General features: G+C 46.8%; 1 protein-coding gene across 4 annotated transcripts; it reads right to left on the bottom strand.

Annotated features, from left to right (window-relative positions):
* Positions 1–5,649: 5,649 nt before the first annotated feature.
* LOC146894343 (intraflagellar transport protein 172 homolog) lies at positions 5,650–24,354 on the bottom strand. Of its 4 annotated transcripts, none has more exons than XM_087901896.1 (11): positions 24,211–24,354; positions 20,645–20,810; positions 20,371–20,478; positions 15,025–15,117; positions 14,196–14,273; positions 13,731–13,978; positions 13,509–13,587; positions 13,172–13,294; positions 12,852–12,996; positions 12,086–12,175; positions 5,650–11,621 (listed from the first exon to the last, which is right to left on the bottom strand). In XM_087901896.1, the coding sequence occupies exons 6-8, from the start codon at positions 13,929–13,931 to the stop codon at positions 13,263–13,265; spliced, it is 312 nt and encodes a 103-aa protein (XP_087758022.1). In that variant the 5' UTR covers positions 13,932–13,978; positions 14,196–14,273; positions 15,025–15,117; positions 20,371–20,478; positions 20,645–20,810; positions 24,211–24,354; the 3' UTR covers positions 5,650–11,621; positions 12,086–12,175; positions 12,852–12,996; positions 13,172–13,262. The 4 variants fall into 4 exon arrangements, with proteins under 4 accessions (XP_087758022.1, XP_087758021.1, XP_087758018.1 ...); XM_087901895.1 differs by having other exon boundaries at positions 5,650–11,387; positions 11,524–11,621; positions 13,172–13,587; XM_087901892.1 differs by having other exon boundaries at positions 5,650–11,177; positions 11,254–11,387; positions 11,524–12,175; positions 13,172–13,587.

Below are 24,354 nucleotides of genomic sequence, written 5' to 3' on the forward strand. Positions count from 1 at the left end.
GAAAGTGAGGAGGGGGGGAAAGAGGAGGAGGGGGAGGGGGAAGAGAAAGAAGAAGAAGAAGAGGAGGAAGAGGAGGAGAAGGAGGAGGAGAAGAGGGTGGGGGGAGGAGGAAAAGGTGGGGGTGGGGGGAGGAGAAGGAAGAAAGGAGGAGGAGATGGAGGGGGGAAAAGGAGGAGGGGGAGGGGGGAAAGGAGGAGGGGAGGGGGAAGAGAAAGAAGAAGGAGGAGGAGGAAGAAGAAGAAGAAGAAGAAGAAGAAGAAGAAGAAGAAGAAGAAGAAGAAGAAGAAGAAGAAGAAGAAGAAAGAAGTAGCTTCAGTAGCTTTAGGATCTATTATCAAATAGACACTGAAGAAGAATTACTAGATATAGAGGAAGTGCTGTCTAGACTTCCAGCTGAAATGGAGCATTCATATGACTTAGCTCTGGGGAAGTTATGGAAAAGAATGTGGTAAGAGTGGTGTGGATATTGTCCATTGCATGGATGGGAGGCAGATGGTAGAGAGAGCTTGTCTTACAAAGATTTATAACCATATGACAAAACAAAGAAGGTCTCAGGAAGTGAATTGCAAGTGTCGCTTGGTTGGGGAGTTTCTATTTCCAGTGGGAGAAGGGTTGTCTGAGTACATGGCTCACGTGTTTGAAACATCAGTAGATCACGTCTCTTCTGAGTCTTTGGTCCTTTGAGCAGACCATGAGTGGCTGGCTCTCCCACAGTCCTGCCATCTGGCCCAGACTTGACACGTCCACCTCTTTATTGAGTCTCTCCAGTGACTGTGTGGTATCTCACTGTGGTTTCACGTGCACCCCCACCCTGCCCCCCCATAAATGACATTGAGCAACGTCTCAGGTTTATTAGTCGTTTGGAAATTCTCCTTTGTAAACTGCCTATTCAAGTCATTTGTGCATTTTTTGTTTGTGTGAATTTGCGAGTGTGTGTGGACGTGAATGTGTGAGTGTGTGTGAGCGTGTGTGTGAGCGTGTGAGTATCTGGGTGTCTGTGGGTATGTTAGTGAGGATCAAATTCAGGTCATTGCTCCTTCCAGGCAAAGCAATGACTTTACATTTCTGGTGCATTTTTTCCTTTTTTTTTTTTTTGTTGTTGTTGTTGTTTGCCTGTTTTAGTTTTTTTTTTTTTTTCTTTTGGTTTTTCAAGACACAGTTTGTCTGTGTAATCCTGGATGTCCTGGAGATCTTTCTGTAGATCAGGCTGGCCTCAAACTCACAGAAATCTGTCTGCCTCTCTTTCGAGTGCTGGGATTAAAGGTGCATGTCACCACCGCCTGGCAAGCAGTATGTTTCTGTTTATTTATTTAGTAAAATTTTTGTTTCTCATTTTACATAACAATCCCAGTTCTCACTCGCTCCCCCTCCTCCCTTCCCCTCTACCTCCCCACATCCACTCCTCAGAGAGGAGTCCACAAAGTCTAGCACATTGCTTTGAGTCAGGACCAAGGCCCTCCCCACTATATATATCTAGGCTGAGCAAGGTATCCCTCCAAAGAGAATGGGTTCCAAAAAGCCAGTACAAGCAGTAGGAATAAATCCTGGTCTCACTGCCAGTGGCCCCACAGTCTGCCCCAGTCATACAACTGTTATCCACATTCAGAGGGCCTAGTTCGGTCCTATGCTGGTTCCCTCACTGTCAGGTCAGAGTTGGTGGGTTCCCATTAGCTCAGGTAAGCTGTTTCAGTGGGTGAACCCATCATGGTCTTGATCTCTCTGCTCATATTCTCACTCCTCCCACCCTTCAACCGGACTTTGGAAGCTCAGTCCAGTGCTCTGCTGTGGGTCTCTGTTTCTGCTTCCATCAATTGCTGGATGAAGGTACTAAGGTGATATTTAAGATAGTCATCATCTGACTACAGGACAAGGCCAGTTCAGGTCCCCTGTCCACTATCACTTAGGGTCTTAGATGGGGTCATCCTTGCGGATTCCTGGGAATTTCTCTAGAGCTAGGTTTCTTGCCAGAAAGCTTCTTTATTCTAATCTACAAAGTCTCTCTTTTCTTTAATAATGTTATTTAAATATTGGATAAAAGGGACATTTCTCTAGATTTTACAGTCAACATTTTGTTGATCAAATACCTATGCTGTGTAGCCGTGCACATAAGGACGATGCTAATTGGATTTAGTGGGTTATAAAAAAAAGGCAAACATGAGGCTGGGAGTTGGATATATTGTGGGGTATGTGGGGGAAGTTGGAGTGGGGAGGGGTGGGTATCATTATAGTTTATTGTATGCATGTATAAAATATTTTGTTTTGGTTTTTTGAAACAGGGTTTCTCTGTGGCTTTGGAGCCTGTCCTGGAACTAGCTCTTGTAGACCAGGCTGGCCTTGAATTCACAAAGATCCACCTGCCTCTGCCTCCCAAGTGCTGGGATGAAAGGTGTGCACCACCACCACCTGGCATAAAATATTTTTGAATTAGGAAAAATTATCTTTTAAAAAAATCCTCCATGTTGTGATTTGATAAATTTTGCTGACTCTTGTACTTTCTGTGAGTTGGGATTTTTCCAAAACTCATGTAGAAATATATGCATTTTCCAGGGAACAGGGTTGCAAAGTGTGACCTTCAGGAGGGATTCACACCCTTCTTTGCAGACTAGGTAAGGTCTTCCAGGCGGGGCTCCTTACTCTCCGAGGACTGGGTTAGCTGACCTTCAGGAGGTATTCCTGCAATGGCCCCTTACTCTCTGAGGACTGGGTTAGCCACCACAGGAGTTGGAACCCTTTTGTCTTCCGCATGCACCCCCTAGCTCCTCCACTTCTGCTGAGTTGAAGCTGTACAAAGACATCAGGCAAAGCTAAGGACATGGTTGCACTAGGCTCTTAGGCTTCTGGAACCATGAAACCAAGTAAACCCTTTTCTTCAAAGACGAGCTGATGACAAATATTCTATTTTTTGCAACTCAACATAAACTAGAACCAGGAGGAATTTGTTTTCTGTTGGGAAGAGAGGACATACTTAATAGGTCATGATAATCATCAGGAGGCACACATCTTCCATCACCTATATCTATCTTTTTATGTATTTTTAGTGCTAGGAACCAAATTCGGGGTCTGGTGAGCTAGGCAAGCAGTCTACCACTAAAGTACATCCTCAGGCCTGGTATACTGGTTTAATACTGTAAATAATGTTTCTTCCCTCCCTCCTTTCTTTCTTTTTCTTTCTTTCAGGGGAGGGGGTTAAGACAGGGTTTCTCAGAGTAGCCCAGGCTGCCCTGGAACTCACTTTGTCACTCTATAGACCAGGCTGGCCTACTCACAGAGATCCACCTTCTCCTGTTTCCTAAGAGCTTGCATTAAAGATATGTGCCACCGCTGCCCCTTGTAAATACCATTGTATAAATGATGCTGAAGCCCCCAAATACATCTTTCCATAAGGATCTGCTTAGAGGACCCTGCTAAGTTTATCACTTTGAATCTATTCTCCTGTAGGAATATTCTCTAAATCATGTTATGTGTAAATAACAACAGTTTTATTACTTATTTTCCAGTTCTTATTAATGACTTTGTTCTCCTTGCCTTCATTTATGAGTATGACTTCAGTACAGTATTCAGGAGCAGTTGTGGGCATCTGTCTCTTTTATTAAGTCAAGGAACGTTTTCAATAATTCACCAGTTATGTATAATGTTTTCTGTAGCTTTTCAAATATTCTTTAGCAAATCAAGGAAATTTTAGCAAGAATTGGTGTTAATTTTTAAAAAAATGTTCTAAAATTTTAAATTTAATCTTTTTGTACTGGGTGCTAAGTATTAAGCATATTTCCTGCCTCTATTTAGATGGTCGTATTTTTTCTTGTTTGTTCAATCAATGTACCGAGTTGCATGAGAATGTAAGATAATAAATCAACTGTGAATTCCTAGGAAATGTATAATTCATTTGTAATGTTGTCTCCAATACTTTAATTAGATTTATTAGATTCAGTTTTCTAATGTTTTGTTTGGTACTTATGCAACTTTGCACAAATATATTGAGTGGACAGGTCTTAATTAGATTTCAGAATGGTGATTGTTCCAGCTTCCTCAATTAAAACAGAAGCAAATCCACATTGCCATCTCATTAATGGAACAGACTCCCTCAATGCTCATGGAGTTACAGGGGTTTTGGGAGTTCGTACTAAGAATCTGGAACAAAGACCAGATTGTTCTTTATCACACATATGTGTGTGCGTGCACACATACACACACACACACACACACAAACACACATACACACTCCAAAGGAATAGTGACTAAAATTAAGAAATTGGCTCTCAGCTGGGCCGCGGTGACACAGGCCTTTAATCCCAGCACTTGAGAAGCAGAGGCAGAGGTATCTTTGTGAGTTTGAGGCCTCTAGTCTACAGAGTGAGTTCCAGAACAGGCTCCAAGGCTACACAGAGAAATCCCATCTCAAAAACCAAAACCAAACCAAAAAAAAAAAAAAACAAACTTTTATATCTCCTCTGAAATTCATAGACAAACTTGGGTAAGAGTTAATATCATTATCCCCAGTACAAAATCTGCAGGACAGGACAGGCTAGTAAAATAGGTATACTTCTGTGTGCTTCTGTCTTATGGAGGATTTGTTCCTCTTCAGAAAGCTCTGGTATCTGTTCTTAAAGCCTTCAGCTGATTGGGTGATGCCCACTCGCAGTATGGAAAGCAATCTGCTCCAAAGTGTACTGATTCTAAATGTTAATCATATGTAAAATTACTGTCAAAGTGTTCTAGACCAATAATACATGACCAAACAGCTGGGCTCCATAGCCTAGACAAGTCGAAATAAGAATTAACCATTACACTCCTTTCTCTAGCTTCGATTTATTATTATTGAAAAAGAGGGTGTCCTGAAGAGTACCCCCATCTTTCTGACATCTTCACTTCCAAAGTCATACAAACAGCTCCATAATTTCTCTGCTTTTCTCTGCTTCCCCAGCACTAGGGCACTATGTCCGTTTATTTTCATGTGGGTCCTGGAGATGGAACTCAGCTTCTCTCTTTGAATAGCATGTACTTTACTGATTGACTCACACATTTTGCTCTTGGTGGAGGGATTCTTTACACAAACAACTGATGCTTGTGAATGCAACCCCTCCTTTCATCTCTCCCTTAGACCAAAAGTGTTTTGGAATTGAAACAACCACTCTCTCTCTTCTTACTGATTTTGTGCCTACTGATTCCAAAGAAAATGAAAACATTTCTTTTTGTCAGGTCAACACTTATCGAATGGACTTCACAAGAGTCCCAAAATTTTTCTTCCTCCTCCATCTCTGACATTGTGGGTCGGGAGGCTATCCCACCTTCTTGCCACTATATGATGAGAAGCAGTTCTTCTGACTCCAGTATGTCTGTATCATCCAACGACAGCTCGAACCTGTCTTATCTTCCAACTTGGAAATTCCGGAGCTGTAGTTTACCTGCTTTCTTCTGAAAGGAACCATCCACATCCACCCCCAGAAGCCAGGGCTCATCCCTGCCTACTTTTCAGCTCTCTCCTTTAGTCAAAGGAGAACTGGAAGGACACATATGTCAGAAGGTTTCTACTTTGCGGGCACAAGTTGCCATGGACCGGATCAGGGGAGCCACTCAGACCGTGGGAGAACCAGGGCGAAGGCTCAGGAGAATTCAGGAATCGGCGAGGAAATGACAGACAGACACATTCAATGTGGTTGAATATGCTGCTGTAACTTTACTTTTTTCAGCGTAATATTTATATTCTTTTACAATCAAAAAACTTGGCAAAGGCATACATCATCAGTTCATAAAATAAAAAAGAACAGCATAAAACAGTTTACAAAGAGAATCTTTGAAAATGCTTTGACTTGGGTACAAGGACTTTTGCTCCATACTTTTACTTGGGTACAAGGACTTTTGCTCAGTCTAGAGGTGTACCTCCACAGCTCCCATCTGGCCAAGTGATAGTTGAACCACAACTCCAAAACATACAGTCTGCTGGGTTGGCCCCAGATCCACCGTTGCAAAGTTAATAAATCAGTACATTTTACCCCTAACCTTCGGGGTACATATTCAGAACACACCAACTTTGAGGAGACAGCCCATGTACCATGCATTGCTTGAAGATACAAAGACTCTGCTGGTAGAAGGGAGGAATTTAATTCCTGAGGCACTGGTGGAACCTTAGTGAATTGGTCCCAAGCACACACCTTAATGGGCGACCGTAACTTAACAAGTCTTCCGCATCTAGCCACGGAATCAAGAAAGAAGAAGACGCTTCACTGAAAAAGGACCTGGGAAATACTCAATCATTTGTGGATGTACAAGGAGTCCCTGAACAAGGGCCCCCCAATACTCAGTTACCTAAACTCATCCCTCAGAGTGCTGAGCAAAATACCAACCAATCTCCAGATGGCCCATCGTTTCGTTTCATGTCCATGTGAACATTGGGGTGAATTCTCGAATTAAGCAGGACAGAAGTGGCACAGTGTAACTTACCGCAAACAAGCAGTTACAGTCTGAGATACAACCCTTTAGTTATATCAATGGGCACTCCATCTCCCATAAACATAGTTCAGAGAAAGAAAACGCTTTACTGAGAAAGGATCCAAAGCATGTATTAGAGCTGAATATAGATCAGTAGGTCTTCCAGAAAAAAGGACTCAGCCACAAAGGGCACGCACAAGTAACTGATGTGGAACTGACAGCCCAGGTACCATGCTCAGCCACGGACAGTGTAAAGGTCACTCCAGTGGCAATGCTTCAGGTTCACAGACTCAAGGTATGAAAGGTGCTGTTCATTCAGCCCCATCGCAGGAGTTACAAGGAGATACAAAAACGGTGGAGTTGGCTCCAAGACCATCACGTGAAGATAAGAAATCTGTGGACTTGACAGATCCCGAAAACCATATTCAGAAAACACTAGCTTTGAGGAGACAGCCCATGTACCATTGCTTGATTATACAAAGACTCCCATGGTGCTGACATCTTGGTTATGATGGGCAAGCATTTGGGTGGAAAGAACCTTCCTACGGGAATGGCAAGAAGGAAGACTGGGTGCAGCCACAGTGGGGAGCAACCTAAAAGTTTCTTAGTGGCAGTAAGTTTGCCTGGGGGTGGGGCAGGGCACAGACCTCACCCTTATTCTTTCAGAAGGGCTGGGTTGGCTCCTCCCTGAGAGACTGTGACCTCTCCCGTTAGAGAGCCTGAGCCAGCTCCTGTCAGAGATACTCTGAGGGATTCTTCTAGAGGGACTGTGACATATTCAGAACACACCAGCTTTGAGGAGACAGACCATGTACCATGCATTTCAGGCCCAAGAGACACTCGTGCCTGAATCCTTTCTGAAGATAACCTTGCAGAGTTACTTCAATCACAACCAAGAACAACATGGCTTCTTCAGGGACTGGAAGACTTAATCATAATCATAATCATAATAAGCCTCCTGAAAGGAACTATCTCAGTCTGTCTCAGAGACCTCATCGGAGATGCCACAGTCCTCAGAAAAAGCCTAGAAGTCCCTCTGACAGAACCCTTAGAAACCTCTCCGAGAGGAGATGTCGCACTCCCTCTAGAAGAACCCCTTTGAGTAGTGTTCGAAATGTCAACAGCAGAGCAAAGAAAAACTATGAATTCTCCAGTCCACCTTATAAGAAACTCTGAAGGCCGTGGTGAGATTCGGTTGCATCCTGTCTTTGGTTGCACATTAGAAAAAGACCTCAAGTCTCAAAGTATTGTGGGAGAAACAGAAAAGACACATGGAAGAACCCTTCCTCACCATCACGACGGAAAGCTAAAATCTATACTCCGGCTTCCAAGAGTCCAACTTCTACAAGAGATTTCCAGTCCAGATCTCCCCAGTCTCCGGCTTCTGTACCAGCTCCCAGGAGGCAAAAGCAATGGGGCAGCCATAGTGTGGCAGGGAAGACAGAAGCCAAAGACTCTGGGCAGTGTGAATCCTGTGAGGTTCTCTTCGTGTCAGAGAGTAGCTTTGAAAGTAACCGGGATGAAAAATGGGCTAAATCAAGACTCAGAAAGACCTCAGACTTAAAATATTCAATGAAGAAAATCACCAAGGAACTTAAAACGCAAAACACAAAGCTCTACAAAAACAGTAGAACCACAGAAGAGAGTCCTTCTGGAACACCGACAGATCCATCGAGGAGCAAGAGTAGCGAAACCGCTCAAACCAGCACTGTTTCTTCAAAGAGACAACCTAAGAAATCCATCCAGCCCAAGTTCATCCAGCTGCTTTTTCAGGGCCTAAAGCAGGCATTCCAAAGAGCACACAGAATTATTGCTATTAATAGACAGAAGCCTGAGGACAGGTCTAGTCTAGACAATTTGTGGTCAAGCAAAAACTTGTACCCCGAAGGAAAAGATGAGGATGATTGCTTACCAGGAGATGGCAAATGGGCCAGTACACCCGTTATCAAGCAAAGGTTCACGGGTTCCACCCCTAAGCAAGAAGGAGATGGCAAATGGGCATCTTCTGGGAGAAGGCCTCGCAGTTCCTCAGAGAGTACTCGTAGTATCTCTCCAGAGAGATGGGGACATAATCCCTCCCCCAAGGGTTGGCTCAGTCTCTATGGGAGTAACCAACACAGTCCCCCTTTTCAGAGATGCCGCAGCCCCTCAAAAAGGAGCCATCTCAGTCCCATCCGGAGGACATGGACCAGTTCTTCAGAATGGAGCCATGATACTGTCTCTGAGAGACCCCCTTCCAGACCTTCTGGCAGGACAAGGCGTAGCTCTTCTGGAAGGGGTTACCGCAGTCCCTCTAAGTCCAGGCTACACAGGCCTTCTTCCGGACTCCACCACAGTCATTCTCAGAGAACTCACTACAGCCCCTCTGAGAGCAGACGTGATCATTCTGAGAGGAGCCGACACTTAGAGAGGAACCAGCAAGGTCACCATGCAAGACTCCATCACAACCCCAAGGGGAGGCTCCGGCACAGTTCCCCTAAGGAGAGCCCCAGACATAGCTTGTCGAAAGAGTTCAAGGCTTATTGAACTCTCCTAGGGACCACACCCCAAACCCCCAAAGTTGGGCAAGTTTGGAGGCATAAAGTTAATAGATAAGGAGAGATCTGCCCCTATTAATTATATCCTGCAAATCTTCACCTAGCTGCCCCTTCGCTCAGCCACTGCCTGCACCCTCAGCAATCAAAGAGCTATCTGGGAGGGGAGTGAGAATGGATAAATGGATAAATTTAAAATCAATAAAGGTAATAATTGAACTCTCTTTGCTGTCGTAAGATCACTTGTCGGGTGGATGGGACTAGATGTGCAAATGCCCGGAGCTCAAGGATTGGGGTTCACGAGGACCCCTGAAATCTTCAGGCTTCACCCACTTGCCCCAACCCTCCCCCGCCCCATGGCCTCCCTAAGCCCTAACTTAGGTTCTAACTTTTCGTGTTGTTCCTGCCCCACCTGTCTCTCTAGAACCACTGATAAAACACCTCCCTTCCAAAGATCTCTCTCTGCTATGTTCTCTTTCTTTCCTTCTCTCTCTCTCTCTTGATACAGGGTTTCACTATGTAACCTTGGCTGCCTGGCCTGAGACTCACTCACTCACTGCGTAGACCATGCCAGCCTTGAACTCATAGAGATCTACTTGTGCCAGACAGTGATGGCACATGCCTTCAGTCCCAGCACTCAGGAGGCAGAGGCAGGTGGATCTCTGAGTTCAAGGCCAGCCAAAGTGAGTTCCAAGATAGCTAGGACTGTTACACAGAGAAACCCTGTCTCAAAACAAACAAACAAAAAACCCCACCACCAACAACGACAAAAAAACCCCAAAATTATGCATTATTATAATGCCTGGCCAATTTTTCACTCTTTAGTTTGTTTTGTTGAAGCATGGTATCATATAGTCTAGGATGGCCTCAGACTTACTATGTAGCTAAAGCTGGCCTTGAACCTCTGATCCTTCTGCCTCCACCTGGAAGTGGCAGGATTATACACTGGTACCACCATGCCTAGCTCACATGTTTTTACTTCTGCTTCAGCTTTTGAAATTACTTTTCAGTTTGCATGTCAGTTTTCCTTATGTGTGGGCTGCTCTGAGAGGGATGGAGCTGAAGGAGAGGAGACTGCACTGAGACCCACCAGTTGTCAGCAGCATGGTCAATGGCAGCCTCTAGAAGCCCCAGCTTGTTAAGCAGTCGAACTGCAGCCTCTCCTCCCATTCTCTTTGCTCACAGATAGGCCATGTGTTTGTGGGCACTGGCTCCTCCATGGGCTTTGGCCACCTGTAAAGCAAAGTTGTTAGAGCATTGCCCACTGCACAGTTGCCCCCTGTCGCCTCTGGCCTCCTGCCCCAGCTGTGATGAGGATCAGGATCCTGCTCCAGATCAACACTGAAGAGGACCAGCTTCCAGGTTTCTTAACGTAGGGTCACAGTGTTTATGGACAGAGGATGGCTTCAGGAAAACCATAAGCCCTTAAAATTATAAGTAAATGCTATATAGACAAGTATGGCTGTACTTCAGACAGAAATACTCAGGTCTTTGTGACTGTAGTTAAAATTTGTCATGTAAGACCAGGAAAGAAGGATGCATGAACTCCTCACCCGGTAGGCCTCCTCCCAGAGCCCACTGGACCGGTACATGTTCACAGTTGCCTTCCATTCCTGGGCTTCAGGGAAGTGATACTCGGCTTCCTGCAGTCGGCCTTCTGCCTCCAGCTCCTGTGGGGTAGTGCATTGTAGAGAGCTGCGTGATGCCGCACCTTAAAGATGGTGCTGGTTTCCGCCTTCAACCTTCCCCACGGTGAGTGCTCTGAGTGCTCTCGGTCGTGAACAACTCCATATATGGCTAATGCTAAGGATCTGGCTTGCTTCCGCATTTCTGGACCTATCTGCATTTCCCATGTGGCTTGCTGGGGTTGGCTACCCAGAGGTTATTTAAGCTGTGGGCTGGCTTTGCCCAGGGTGAGAGGTCAGAAGATTAATCAAGGGTTCTGAATAAACCGCAGTTAGAAGAGTCCGGTGTTGCGTCTTCCTTGCTGGCGAGGCGGTCAGGACAGTGCATCATGATGGAAGGGGTGACGGATACCGGCTAGTCCAGCTCCTGAGGGGTAGTACATCATGATGGAAGGGGTGATGGATACTGACTGGTCCAGTTCCTGAGGGGTAGTGCATCATGATGGAAGGGGTGATGGATACTGACTGGTCCAGTTCCTGAGGGGTAGTGCATCATGATGGAAGGGGTGATGGATACTGGCTGGTCCAGCTCCTGTGGGGTAGTGCATAATGATGGAAGGGGTGATGGATACTGGCTGGGAGGCATGGGCAGGGGTAAAAAGGCTCACCTTGCCCAGGTGAAGGTGTGTGTCTGAGTAGATCTGGGTGGTGCTTCCCTACCAGGCGGATCATATCATCATAAAACTTGTGCTTTTTGAACATGGTGATGGCAAGGTCAGGCTCCTCCACTGTCACATACAGCCTGAGGACAGGGGATGCACCTGGAGCCTCCTACAGCTAGATCCCTGCTGCCACTGCTTCTGGGAGGAGGCCACAAGTCCTCAGCCCCATCCCTTCTCCACACTGATGCCTCAGCCCCATCCCTTCTCCACACTCACCGTTCAGCCTCTCGGTACTTGCCCTGTTTCTCCATTTCCTGGGCCTGGGTGATGTACAGCACTGACACATCCTCTGGCTGCATGCATTTCATTGCCAGCTGTGAACATGGAACCCAGAGGTTCAGGTGCCAGGCCACATGGAAACTCTGAGTCCGCCCAACAATCACGGGCATTTAGTTACTGCCACTCTCAGTCCAGGCAATGTCATGACCATCAGGAGCCCATGAAGAGCTCCATTCTGCCGAGGCCTGAGAGACAGATATGTAGGACACGCTGCATTACCACGCCTCTGCTTACTCTACTGAGGTCTGCAGTGTAGGGGAGATGACAGCGCTATCAAGGGACCAGGGGCTTTGGAATGGTAGTTCAGAATGCCTGGCTCCCAGGTCCACAAGCTGAAGTGCGGGCTAAGGGACAGGATCCAAACTGTCAAGGCTGTATTTTAGTACTTTCTTAGCTTTCAGGGAACTAGTAAAGGAGGGGTATCGGAGATCAAGGAGTGAGGCAACATGGTGGCCACTAACGCAGAGTTCTTTCCTCATGGACACTGCTCATTCATTACCTTGTGGGCTTGCTCCCAGTGGCCAGCCTGGGTCTACATGTCTACAGCATTTTTGGTCCGGTCTCCTTTGGTGTAGAGCTCCTCAGCAATCTGAAATTGCAAAGATGTCAACAGGGGTGGTGGAGAGCCTGGCCCACCACTTTGTAGTGATACTGCAGGAAAGATGAGTACAAGAAAATGTGTCTCTAGGAGAAACACTAGATCAAAGCAGTGTGTGTGTGTGTGTGTGTGTGTGGTGCATGTATGTGTGGTGTATGCACATGTGTTAGGCACACACATAAACACAGGAGCAAGAGCACAGAGTGTTAATTCTATTGCCCTCTGCCTTGTTTCTTTGAGGCAGGTTGGTCTCTGAAGCTGGAGCATGTGTCTTTTAGCTAGGCTGGTGGCCAGCAAGCCCCAGTAGGGCTTCACCCCCACAGCTCTGGGGCTACAGGCATGTGTGAGACCACGTAGGTTCTCCCAGTTGTACACAAGTATTCTCAACTGCTGAGCCACCTATTCAGGTGGAACTTAAAGGGCCTCACATTTCTGCCACATAGAGCAATCTACACTAGCTATGCTAGAGTCAGTCATGAAGAATCATTTGAGCTGGCACAGGAAAGGGAGCTAGAGATCATATTTGTGCCATGCTGGGATGATGGTAGGGACGTGATGGCTGCGCTCCAGCAGGAAGAGCTTGGTGAGCTGCCCCATATCTTGTTCTAGGGGACGTCCTTCCCGCCCTGCACTGCTTCAGAGCTGCAGAAACGGGACTTCTCCTCACCTCATACTCCTGCAGAGACGCATAGTGCTGGGCCACACGAGGATAGTATTTAGACGCAGTGTTTCGGTCCTGGAGATCTAATATATAAATTGCCTTCTTCCACTGGCGGGCACCCGGAGCAGCCTCAATTGCTTTAATGGAGCACCTGGCATAGTCAGGGAAGACATTAATATGTATGAGGAGAGAGGGGGATGGAAGAATAGAGACCCCAAGCACATCCTAACCTACATTCTGAGATCTCTTCCTTTAGGCCGTGCCGTCCTCCTTCACCCACAGTTTCCCACGTCATGCCCAGATCCCTGTGCCCTGTGCTGCCATACCTGACTTCAATGTAGAGATTGATGGCTGCATCCAGCTGCTTCTGCTGCACCAGGTAGTACCACCCCCAGGCCTCCTCCAGCCTCACAACCTTCACGGGAAAGCCAGTTGTGCCAGCTCAACCGCTACCACGGACAGAAGAGGCACTTGGCTCAGAATCCCAGGGATGGGACCCAGGGAAACAGAACAGGGAGATGAAGTACGGACGGATGGGTGACAAGTGGAGGAATGCAGAGGAAACAAAGCCAGTCAGCCTGAAGAGATGTCACCAAGGAGATGCTGGGATACTGGGTGGGCAGGAGCGTACAGTGGTAAAGACAGCTGATGAGCACCTAGTACCTTTCATGAATGCATTGCCTTTACAGTAGCACTCAAGGGCCCGCTGTGGGTTTCGAATCTTCTCAAAGAGATCACCGGCCTGCCAACACATGACTACAATGAAACTCTGAACACAGAGTCAGGAATCAGCTCCCCAAAGAAGAAATGCTGGCAGTCAGGGAGAGTTATGGACCCCCAGGTCTCCTTGGGTGGATAATGACTGGGAAGAGGCAGCCCACATACCCTTTCGTAGAGCTCCCCCTTGATGAGGGCCATGGTGATATGTTCTACCAGCTCTGTGTTGGCCAGCAGCTCCTCGCGGGTCAGCACCAGCCACGCAGCTTTGGCAGGGAGCCCAGCCTTGAGGTAGAGGCTGATGGCTGCCAGCCCATCCCCTTGACTCTCCTTCAGTTCACCTGCTCGCTCCTCTTGTTGTGTGTCCATTAACCATTGATAGTAATCCCTTCGCAGCTTTTCCAGGGCTGGTGTCCCTGGACATCACAGAGGGAGGTAGGGATTCCATGTCTCTTCTGCTCCTCTTCTGGGACAGTGTGGCTCCTCCCATTCCACCCATTCCACCAATATGTTAATCCCTCACCTTATCAGCCAGCCCCAGCCCCATTCCAGATCCTATGGCTTCCTTAGAAAGACAGCTAAAATTGGTGATGCCAAGTCATGAACAATCATGCAGAGAAGACAGAACAATACCTTGGCCTCTGCCACAGTGACACACTCATCCCAGCATTGTAGCTCCTGGTACATGTCCATGGCCTCCTCCACTGCATTCTAAGGGTTAAGAGCATTCACACAAAAGAAAGAGGACCCCGGGAAGGCAGAGCATCGATACATCCTGCTCAGACTGTCTAAGATGCCAGGCATGAACATGCTGTGTGTGTGTGTGCATCAAAAACTGAACTGAGTGCTTTGCACATTTTAAGCCCAAGATCAACCACTGAGCTATGCACCTGACTCAGTGATAAATTTATTATAGACTACTGGGCTCCTTGTTTGCACAGGTACTCAGAGCAATTTATCTTAATGAAGGCTCCTCACACTATGTGTTTTGGGTGCCACAAAAACTTGGATCTACCTTGTGCATAAAATTGCAAAGACCAATAAACAAACCAACAAACAAATAAATAAATGAAATAAAAGGTTGCAAAGACACGTTCTGGAGTAGATAGGAGCTAAGATACTTTTTGAAAGGAAGAAGAAATTAAAACCAAAGAAGGATGTTTGCCTAGATGGCGCACACCTTTAATCCCAGCACTTGAGAGGCAGAAGCAGGTGGACCTCTGTGAGTTTGAGGCCAGCCTGATCTATAGAGCGAGTTCCAGGACAGGCTCCAAAGCTACATAGACAAACCTTGTCTTAAAAAAAAAAAAGACTAACAGAGGAGAAACTGAAAAACCTAAAGAAGGCATGGGATGAACTCTCTAAACCTAAAAGCTCTCTCCCAACTTTTGGAAGTCTTGGTCTTTCAGCCTTTTTCCCCTCCCAAATCCCCTCTTCCTTCCTGCTCCTCACCTCCCCTTACCTGTTCCAAGAAGATCATCTCTGCCAGTTTGTAGTTCTTTTCCAGCATGGCCAGTCATGCTCGGACCTGATAGAAGTCAGTTCCTTCTCCACCCTACAGGGAAAAGGAGGTTTGGTCATTCGGCGCAGGTGGACACAGGGAGGCCAGGAGGACATGGGGGCTAGCAGACTTGAGAAGCTAAGGATCTTTAAGGGACTTAGCAGCCTAAGGTTTCACAGGCAATTCCAAAGTGGGTAGGGTGGAAGCTAGAGAGGCTGGGAAAGTAGGAATCAGGAAGAAAACTAACAGAAACTCCAGCTTGGGAGACTGAATGAAGCAAGAGGACGATACTTGCATATTCCCTGGACACCTGATCTGCAATCTCATTGGTCTCATGCAGCAATCGAGCTTTTGCCACATGACCCAAAGCAGAAAAGCACCTGCAGCACAGAGGCAATGATACCACGTTACAGTAGTACAGGGCTGTCATTCAGTCAGCACAGAGGCAATGATACCACGTTACAGTAGTACAGGGCTGTCATTCAGTCAGTACAGAGGCAATGATACCACGTTACAGTAGTACAGAGCTGTCATTCAGTCAGCACAGAGGCAATGATACCACGTTACAGTAGTACAGGGCTGTCATTCAGTCAGCACAGAGGCAATGATACCACGTTACAGTAGTACAGGGCTGTCATTCAGTCAGTACAGAGGCAATGATACCACGTTACAGTAGTACAGGGCTGTCATTCAGTCACTGGTTCAATAAACAGGTAGTGGCATCTAGTGTGCGCCGACACTGCTGACTGTCACAGAAAGCCCACAGAGGCACAGGAAGGTAAAAGCCTTGCTCTCAGGGAGAGAATGAAGAGTAAAATGAGCAGCTGTCACAGGGGCCGAGACCACTGAAACTGACTGGGACCGGAACACAAGAAGCAGCTAGTCACTGGTCAGGCAAAAATATGCTCACTGCTAAAGTGACAAATCTGTTAAGGAGGGAACCAAGGGTTTTCTTGTTGGATTCCAGGCTTGCCCTGTAAAAGGGAATTCACATCTGGAGCTGTAAAACTGGCCCAGAGTCTGTGATCGGGAAGTCACAGGCCCTAGCTGGGAAGTGACTGCTGTTACTTTTTGCTAAATGCACATGATGTGCTCACCAGACTGCCTTCCAAATAATTACGTTCATGCCCTCGATTGGTGCTGCAGTCAGCATTGGTCAGAGGAGCTTCTTCGTGTAGTGGTAGATGTAACTGCAGGGACATAACTGGTCAGAGTAATGAGGGTGGGAGACTGTTGAATGCTCAGCCTAAAATGGCACATATGTATCAAAGTTCAGGGGACATCATGGAAGAGGGAATGGGAAGAATGTAAGAGTTGGAAGAAAGGGAGGATGTTGTCTTCCAGGTATGACATGGCTCTGCCATATGGGGACTGACATAGCCTGTTATGGGGATGGAGACACTCAAGAGGCCACAGCCCTCCCTCAGGATCTAAGGGCAGTTAATGGTTGGTGGGGGAGAGAAAGACACTTCTATAAGCAACCCACCCATGAGCCTGTAAGCAACCCCTCACCCACATCCCTGTAAACAACCCCTCACCCACACCCCTGTAAGCAACCCCTCACCCACACCCCTGTAAGCAACCCCTCACCCACACCCCTGTAAGCAACCCCTCACCCACACCCCTGTAAGCAACCTCTTACCCACATCCCTGCTAGCAACCCCTCACTCACACCCCTGTAAGCAACCCCTCACCGACCCATACTCCTGTAAGCAACCCCTCTCTCACACCCCTGTAAGCAACCCCTCACCCACCCATGCTCCTGTAAGCAACTCTAAAAGAAACTCACGGAATCATTAAAAGCCAAAGGTAGCAGAGGGGCTAGCTGGGAAGAAGGGGATCAGAGGCAGTGAGAGGGGACAGGAGAGGGCAATGGGGTGAATATGGTAAAAATGAATTACACACCATAAGGAAATCTATTAGTGTATATGCTTAATCTATGCCAATCGAAAAAAAGTTAAGGGAGTTAAGTCATGGCAGAGCGGATGGCTGTGCAACACACGCCCAGCAAGGATGAGGAGGGCATGCTCAGAGCCAAGGGGTACGATGTGGCTAGAAACTGCTGGGCGAGCAGATAACTGGCCTAAGAAAGAAGCAGAAGCAAATACTTGCACCCCTGGCCACAGCAAGCATTCTAGGTTTTATATGGAATATAAGAGTAAACTACTGGAAAATTCTAGGCAAAAACAACACAGCAGGTTTATGGTTGTTGTCTTATGTACAGGGTCTCATGTAGCCCATGCTGGTCATGAACTCATTATATAGTCAAAGAGTTTCTGATCCTCCTGCCTCCACTTCCTAAATGCTGAAATTATAGGCATGTGCTATAATGTCTTGCATATGTGGTGCTGGGGATCAAAGCCAGGCATCACGTGTGCTAGGCAAGCCCCAGGCCTCTAATTGATAGTCTTTTTTAAAAAAAAATAATATTTATTTATTTATTATGTATATAGTATTTGGCCTGCATGTATGCCTGCATGCCAGAAAAGGGCACCAGATCTCATTACAGATGGTTGTGAGCCACCATGTGGTTGCTGGGAATTGAATTCAGGACCTCTGGAAAATCAGCCAGTGCTCTTAACCACTGAGCCATCTCTCCAGCCTCTAATTGATTGTCTTAAAAATTATTTTAGTTATTGTTTGTGTGCATGTATTATATGTGGGTGAATGCAGGCATGCCTGTGTTATGCTGTGTTTGTGGAGTTGATTCTCTCCATCTACTGTGGGTTCTGGGGATTGAACGCTCATCAGTAGTAGCTTATGCAGCAAGACCTTTTAACCACTGAGCCATCTTGCTGGTCCTATATTGATGGTTTAAAAAAAATGTTCATTTTATGTGTGTGGGCATTTTGTCTGCATATATGTCTATGTTCCATGTGGTCTGTACACCACATGCATGCCTGGTTTTCCCCAAGGCCAGAAGAGGGCATTGGATCACAAGGACTGGAGTTACAGAAGACTATAAGATTCTAGGTGAGTCCTGGGAATCGAATCCTGGACCTCTGGAAGAGCAACTAGTGCTCTTAACTGATGCGCCATCTCTCTAGCCCCTTAGTTAAAAAAAAATAGGTCAAATGTCATGGCACAGGTTTTTAACCTAAGCACTGGGGAATCTGAGCAGATCACTGAGTTTGAGGTCAACTTGGTCTACACTGTGGGTCCCCACTGTGTGATGGACAGATTTTGAAGGACAAGGCTAACATCAGTAAGGCTAAGGAAGAGTCTTTTGTACGACTGAGGGTGGGAGATGCTGGTGGTCTGCACTGGTGGTCGTATGGCCAGGCCAGATATCAGACCTGGAATATGTGTGAAGACTAAGACCTAGGCTGGGATGTAGCTCAGTTGGTTGAGCACTCTAGTGTTCACTAAGCTCTGGGTTTGATCCCCACCACTGAATAAACTAGGCAAGGCAGTGCAAGCCTGCAATCTCAGCACTGAGAGGAAGAGGCAGGAGGATCAGAACTCCAAGGTCATCCTTGACTATATCTGAAATTTGAGGCCAGCATGGGCTACACAAGACTTTGCTTAAAAACAAAATCTGAAAAAACAAGACAAAAAAACAAGACTGGGGCTGGAACGATGGTTTAACAGTTAAGAGCATTTGTTGCTCTTGTAGAGGACTAGAATTTGGTTCCCAGCACCTACAAGGCGGCTCACAGCCATCTGTAACTCCAGTTTCAGGGGATCTGATGCCCTCTTCTGGCCTCCATGGGTGCCAGGCATACATGGGTACCTATGTAAAGCAAAACAGTCATACATGTAAAAATAAAATACACCTTAAAAGGTAAAAAGTAGACAAATAGAGAGAAAAAGGGAGGGAAGGGGGAGAGAGGGGGGAGAGGTAAATAGACAGACAGACAGACAGACAGACAGACAGACAGACAGACAAGGTAGGGTCCTTAGGACTTGCAGACAGTTAACATGGGGTCAAGGGAGGAGGGGTGTATATGAAAAAGCTCAAACTGTTTCTGGGAAGCAGCTGACATTACTGAGTCCTTACATCTAAGTCTTTTGCAGATTTTCTTGTTCTTCACCACCATAACCATTGCCACTCTCCTTTCTAATACGTGTGGTAAATGCTGTCATTAGTGCCCCCAGTTTATATGAAGAAAACCAAATCCCAGGGTTGGAAAGGATGAATGACCTAAGTGTATACAAGATGAAAAGTTGAACCAATGTTTGATCTCAAGGAATCTGAGGTCCCAAATGTGTTCATTACCTCTGTGCCACACCCAGGAAAGACACAGAGGTACGTTTAAAATGCTTGGGCAGGCTGCAGAGATGGCTTAGTGGTTAAGAGTGTGTACTGCTCTTGCAGAGGACCTGAGTTCAATTCCCAGTACCTACAAATGAAGGCTCACAACTGCCTGAAGCTCTCACTCCAGGGGAATCCTATACCTCTGGCCTCTGCAGGGACCATCATTCATGTGGCCATACCCACACATGGACCCTCACACAGACACATGTGGCAGTGTAGATGAGACTGCCTCCCACAGGCTCAGATGTTTGAAGGTTTGGTCCCCAGGAGGTGGAACTGTTTGGGAAGGATTGGGAAGTGTGGCCTTGTTGGAAAAGGGGTGAGGGTGAGGCTTTGAGGTTTCAAAAGCTTTCTGCCATCTCCAGTGCTGTGTTTGCTGGTTCCAAGATGTGAGCTCTCAGCTGTCCAGGCCGCTATGCCTGCACTGCACCCATCATGGATTCTAACCCCATGGAACTGTAAGCTCATTTCGTGCTGCTTTTATAGGCTGCCTTGGTCACGGTGTTTTGCCACAGTAATAGAAAAGTGACTAAAACACACCCAGCTCAAAGTAACTAAATCTTAAAAACATAAAACCTTAAATATATAAACAGGAATAATACAAACAAGAAACAACCTGTTAAAGGAGAACTTTGTAAAGGAGAAGCTAAAACATTAGGGCGTATTCATATTAGGGACGGCTCTGCAATCAGGAGTGTGGACTGCTCTTGTGGAGACTGGAGTTTGCTTCCAGCACCTTTATCAAGGTGGCTCAAGACCGCCTGGAACTCCAGCTCCAGGAGGTTCAACACTCTCTTCTGACCTTGGCAGGCACTGGCACTCATGTGCACAAACCCACACATTGACATTCTTATTCACAGAATTTAAAACTATTTTTTAAAAGATATATTGATCTAGAGTAGGAGGGTGTTTGCAGTAAGTGCACCGGGGAGGCTCATACTGTCAGTGGGGTGTGTGGGGAGCAGTGCCCACACACAGGACAGAAGCAGCCCATAGGTGACTACCCACAGGCCTCCTAGATGCCAGCATTCAGTTCCATGCACTCTCACCTCTCAGCAGTGTGGAGCTGCCTTGCCTCCAGGGCCAGTTTGCTCAAGGTTTTCTACGTTGCCTCTGTTTCTGGGGTCATCTCCAGGGTCTCCAAGAAGGCTGTTGCCCTGGAGAGGGAGGGAAGAAAGCACAGGAGTGAAGCAGGATCTCTAGGAGCAGAGAGGAACCCTAGTGCTGCTGGGGCAGCAGGAGGGGGGAAGAAAGGCTCCTCCCATGATTGCAGGGTCCTACTGAGCAGTCACTGCAGGCGGTCCCTATGCCCACATGGCTCACCACCACACTGGTTGTCAGCAGCCTCTCACTGGGTGTAGTTGCCGTCATCGATGGCTGTTCCAAACTCAATCAGGCCCTCGTCCAGGGTGTAGGCCACAGTCGTCACACCCTCGGTCACCATCACCTCTGTCTTCCCTCCACCTCGCTCCAGACCTACAACATCACCCTGCACAGTATACAAAGAGTGGCATCCAGTTCTTCAGCTGTAAACAAACTAAGGGGTGTGTGTGCACGCACAGACTGTGGGTGCTCGTGTGACTGCGTGTGTCCACATGACTGTGCTTGTACATGTGAGCAGGCCAGAAGACACGCTCAGGTGTCATTCCTCAGCTGCTTCCACCCTTTCTTTCTTGAACCAGGATCTCAGGTTGGTCCTGGAATTTACCAAGTAAGCTGGGCTGAGCCCGAGGGGTCTGCCTGTCTCTGCCTCTCCAGTTCTGGGATTTGAGTGTGTAATGCTTCACTTTCTTGCTGAATGTTCTGGGGCTCAAACTCAGGTCCCCCTACTGGAACAGCAAGCACTTTACCAAATGAGTTATCTTCTCAACTCTTAGACTGATATTCTTTTTAAAGTATATTTTTTTGTCGGGCAGTGGTAGCACACACCTTTAATCCCAGTACTCAAGAGGCAGAGGCAGGTGGATCTCTGTGAGTCTGAGGCTATCCTGGTCTACAAAGTGAGTTCCAGGATAGCCAGGGCTGCACAGAGAAACCCTGTAATATATATCTATATAATTACTTTTTCACATTTGTTTATTTAGCATGTGTTTGTCTATTCATGTGGGCTCTGAAGACTGAACTCAGGTCATCAGGCTTGGCAACAAGCACCCTTATCCACAGAACCATTTCCCCAGGCCCCAGACTGAGATATTCCTGAGGGTCCTTCAGTTAAATTACAACTTGAACCTGGACCCAGAACATACTTTTTCTTTTCATGCACTGCTCAGTTCATGTGACGAAATCACTAAGAATGTTCCCCATCTCTATGCTACCCATCCCTCTTTTAAAAAATTTAAAAAGACAAACAAAACAAAACAAATCAGTAAAATGACATTTTTTCGCCGGGCGGGTGATGGCGCACGCCTTTAATCCCAGGATCTCTGTGAGTTCAAGGCCAGCCTGGGCTACAAGAGCTAGTTTCGGGACAGGCTCCAAAGCTACAGAGAAACACTGTCTTGAAAATCCAAAATAAATAAATAAAAAATTTTAAAAAAAGAGAACAGACAGAAGAGCAAAGGCTAAGAAGCTAAAATCTGAGCAGCAGGAAAGGGGGTGCTGCTCTGAAGGCGAACACATGAACCCGAAAATGAGCCTCGGGCCCTTCAGCACGTGGATGGGCTGAGTCAGAGTCTCTGAGTAAACCCGGCCCCCGTTCTGTAGCAAAGGGCACCAAAGCAAGTGGAGCACAGCCTTAATATGGATTCTGACTGCTACAGAAGCAAACAACCATCTCAGCAGGAAAACAAGTAGAGACTGCCTTCAGAGTGACATGTGGGTGTATGTGTGCAAGCACATGCAATATAACACAACCAGTATGAAAGAATAAATTGTAATTATAAACAATAATTTTAGGTCTTTAAGCATTTTAGATATTAAAAATAGCAGTTATAGATAATGTTTTTCAATAAAATTAAATATTACATATTTGAAGATATAAAGATGACATGGAAAATTAACTAAGGAAAGACTGGAGTGGCTGGGCACACTGGAAAGAGAATCAAATCAAATCTTATGGGAGTGAAGCCTGTGACACTGAACAAGGACAAGTTCCTCTTGTGGCATAAGCAGCAGACAAGGAAAAGAGTGAGCCAGTGAGCTCAGGATGGATCTGAAGATGTCATCTAGAATGTTCATGGAGCAGGAGACACAGAAGAAGCTAGAAAGGCAAACAAGACGGAACAAGAAACATAGCATATGCTGAGTTAGAATTCCTGGGAGAATGGCAACAACATTCCGAGAGAGTGGCTGAGAAGTTCTTTTTGGGACAGGGTCTCTTCTCTCACTGAACCTGGAGCGCAGAAATCTGGCTAGGCTGGATGGCCAGTGAGCTCCAGGGACCCACTTGTCTCTGCCTCCCCAGCACCGCGATTACAGGTGTGCCTAGCTTTCAAGTGGATGCTGGAGATCTCATGCTCATGAAGAGCCATCTCCCCCACTGCCAACTTTATCTGTGTTGTCAGCCTGTCCTGTCCATTTCGATGTCCTTCCCTGCTGTCTATCATTCTTCATACAGCTGTCCAGTTCATAATGTCCTTTCCATTTGTCCCTTACAGCTCCATGACCCAGGGCAGCAACAGGATATCCAGGAAGAGTCCCGGTGAGGCCCCAGTGTTGGTAGTGTAGCCGAGACCAGGGGCCTCGAACGAAGCCAATGAATCTCTGTGATGAACCCACACATGTAAAGATGTATGGACAAAGGAGAATACCGTGTGACTCTCTGTGCGACACTGCAGCTTCCATGACGAGATTTCCCCCTTCTTCCTTTTTTGTTTTTCCTTTTTTATCTTAAATTTTATTGTGTGTGGGGGAGTAGGGGGTGAGGGGGTGGGGGTAGGTTGCCAGGGAAGAGGCCGGATGCAAGGGAAAGGGAAATGAGTGAGATCGAGATGCATGATATGAAAGACACAAAGAATAAATTTTAAAAAAGAAAGTTAAAAGAATGTTTTCCTTACATGTATTTATTGTGTGTGGTGGGGTGGCGCATGTGTGGAGGTCAGAGGGTAACTTGCATGAATGGATTCATTCCTTCCACTGTGTGGGTCTCGGGGCTCAAACCCAGGGAGTCAGGCTTAGTGGTAAGTGCCTTTATCTACTGAACCGTCTCACTGGCCCAATTTTTCTTTTCTTTTTTCAAGATAGTCTCATGCAGCCCAGGCTGGCCTTGAATTCTCTGTATAGCCAAGAATGCACTCCTGACCCTCTTGTCTTCACTTGCTGGGATTTCCGGCCTTTGGTGCCACCGAACCCTGTTTATAGTGTGTGTGTGTGTGTGTGTGTGTGTGTGTGTGTTGAACTTCACTTAACTCTCTCCTAAGGTTCTTGGAGTTGCTCTCATTACGGCTTTTCTTTCCCAAATGACGAAGCTAATGCCAGAAAGGCCACGTGTGATGAGGGTTAAAGCCAGAGATACCATTTGGTCAAATCAGCGCTAAACCTGAACTCCGATCCCGTCACCCCCAAACCTATCCTTCATGGTTTGGGGCTCCTCTTCTAGAGCCCAGCCGCTTCTGAATCTGAGACACACTTTCACGATTCAAATGAAGCGTCAGCCTTGCGCTTATTTCATCCTGTGTAGATTTATGGTCGTTGTCTAGATATGCGCCTCTCCCTCATAGCCTGTGACATAACTCGACCCCTTAGAACCTAAGCTTGGGGCCTGGCACTCAAATGATGTATGCGATGCAATGGAAGTTTGCGGTCTTTAGCAATTCATGTCGCCTACTGAAAGATCTTTCACAATCTTCTGCACACAGTAGGCGCTCAACATTATAAACTTCTGTTACCCCACTTTTTTTCTTTTGGAACGCCCCGTGGCCGAGGACTGGAAGAGTCACCCGATTCGTTACCTGAGGGCTCAGCAGGGTCCTCAGGTGCTTCAACTGCACGACGCACACAGGTCTAGGATGCTCGCTGACCGAGACAACTCCCGCAGATACCTGGAGTTAATCAGCGGTTACCAGCGGTTGCCAGCCGTTGACGCACAGGCAACG

The sequence above is a fragment of the Myodes glareolus genome, chromosome 25 (assembly GCF_982192425.1).
Source record: "Myodes glareolus chromosome 25, mMyoGla1.1, whole genome shotgun sequence".
Classification (NCBI taxonomy): domain Eukaryota; kingdom Metazoa; phylum Chordata; class Mammalia; order Rodentia; family Cricetidae; genus Myodes; species Myodes glareolus.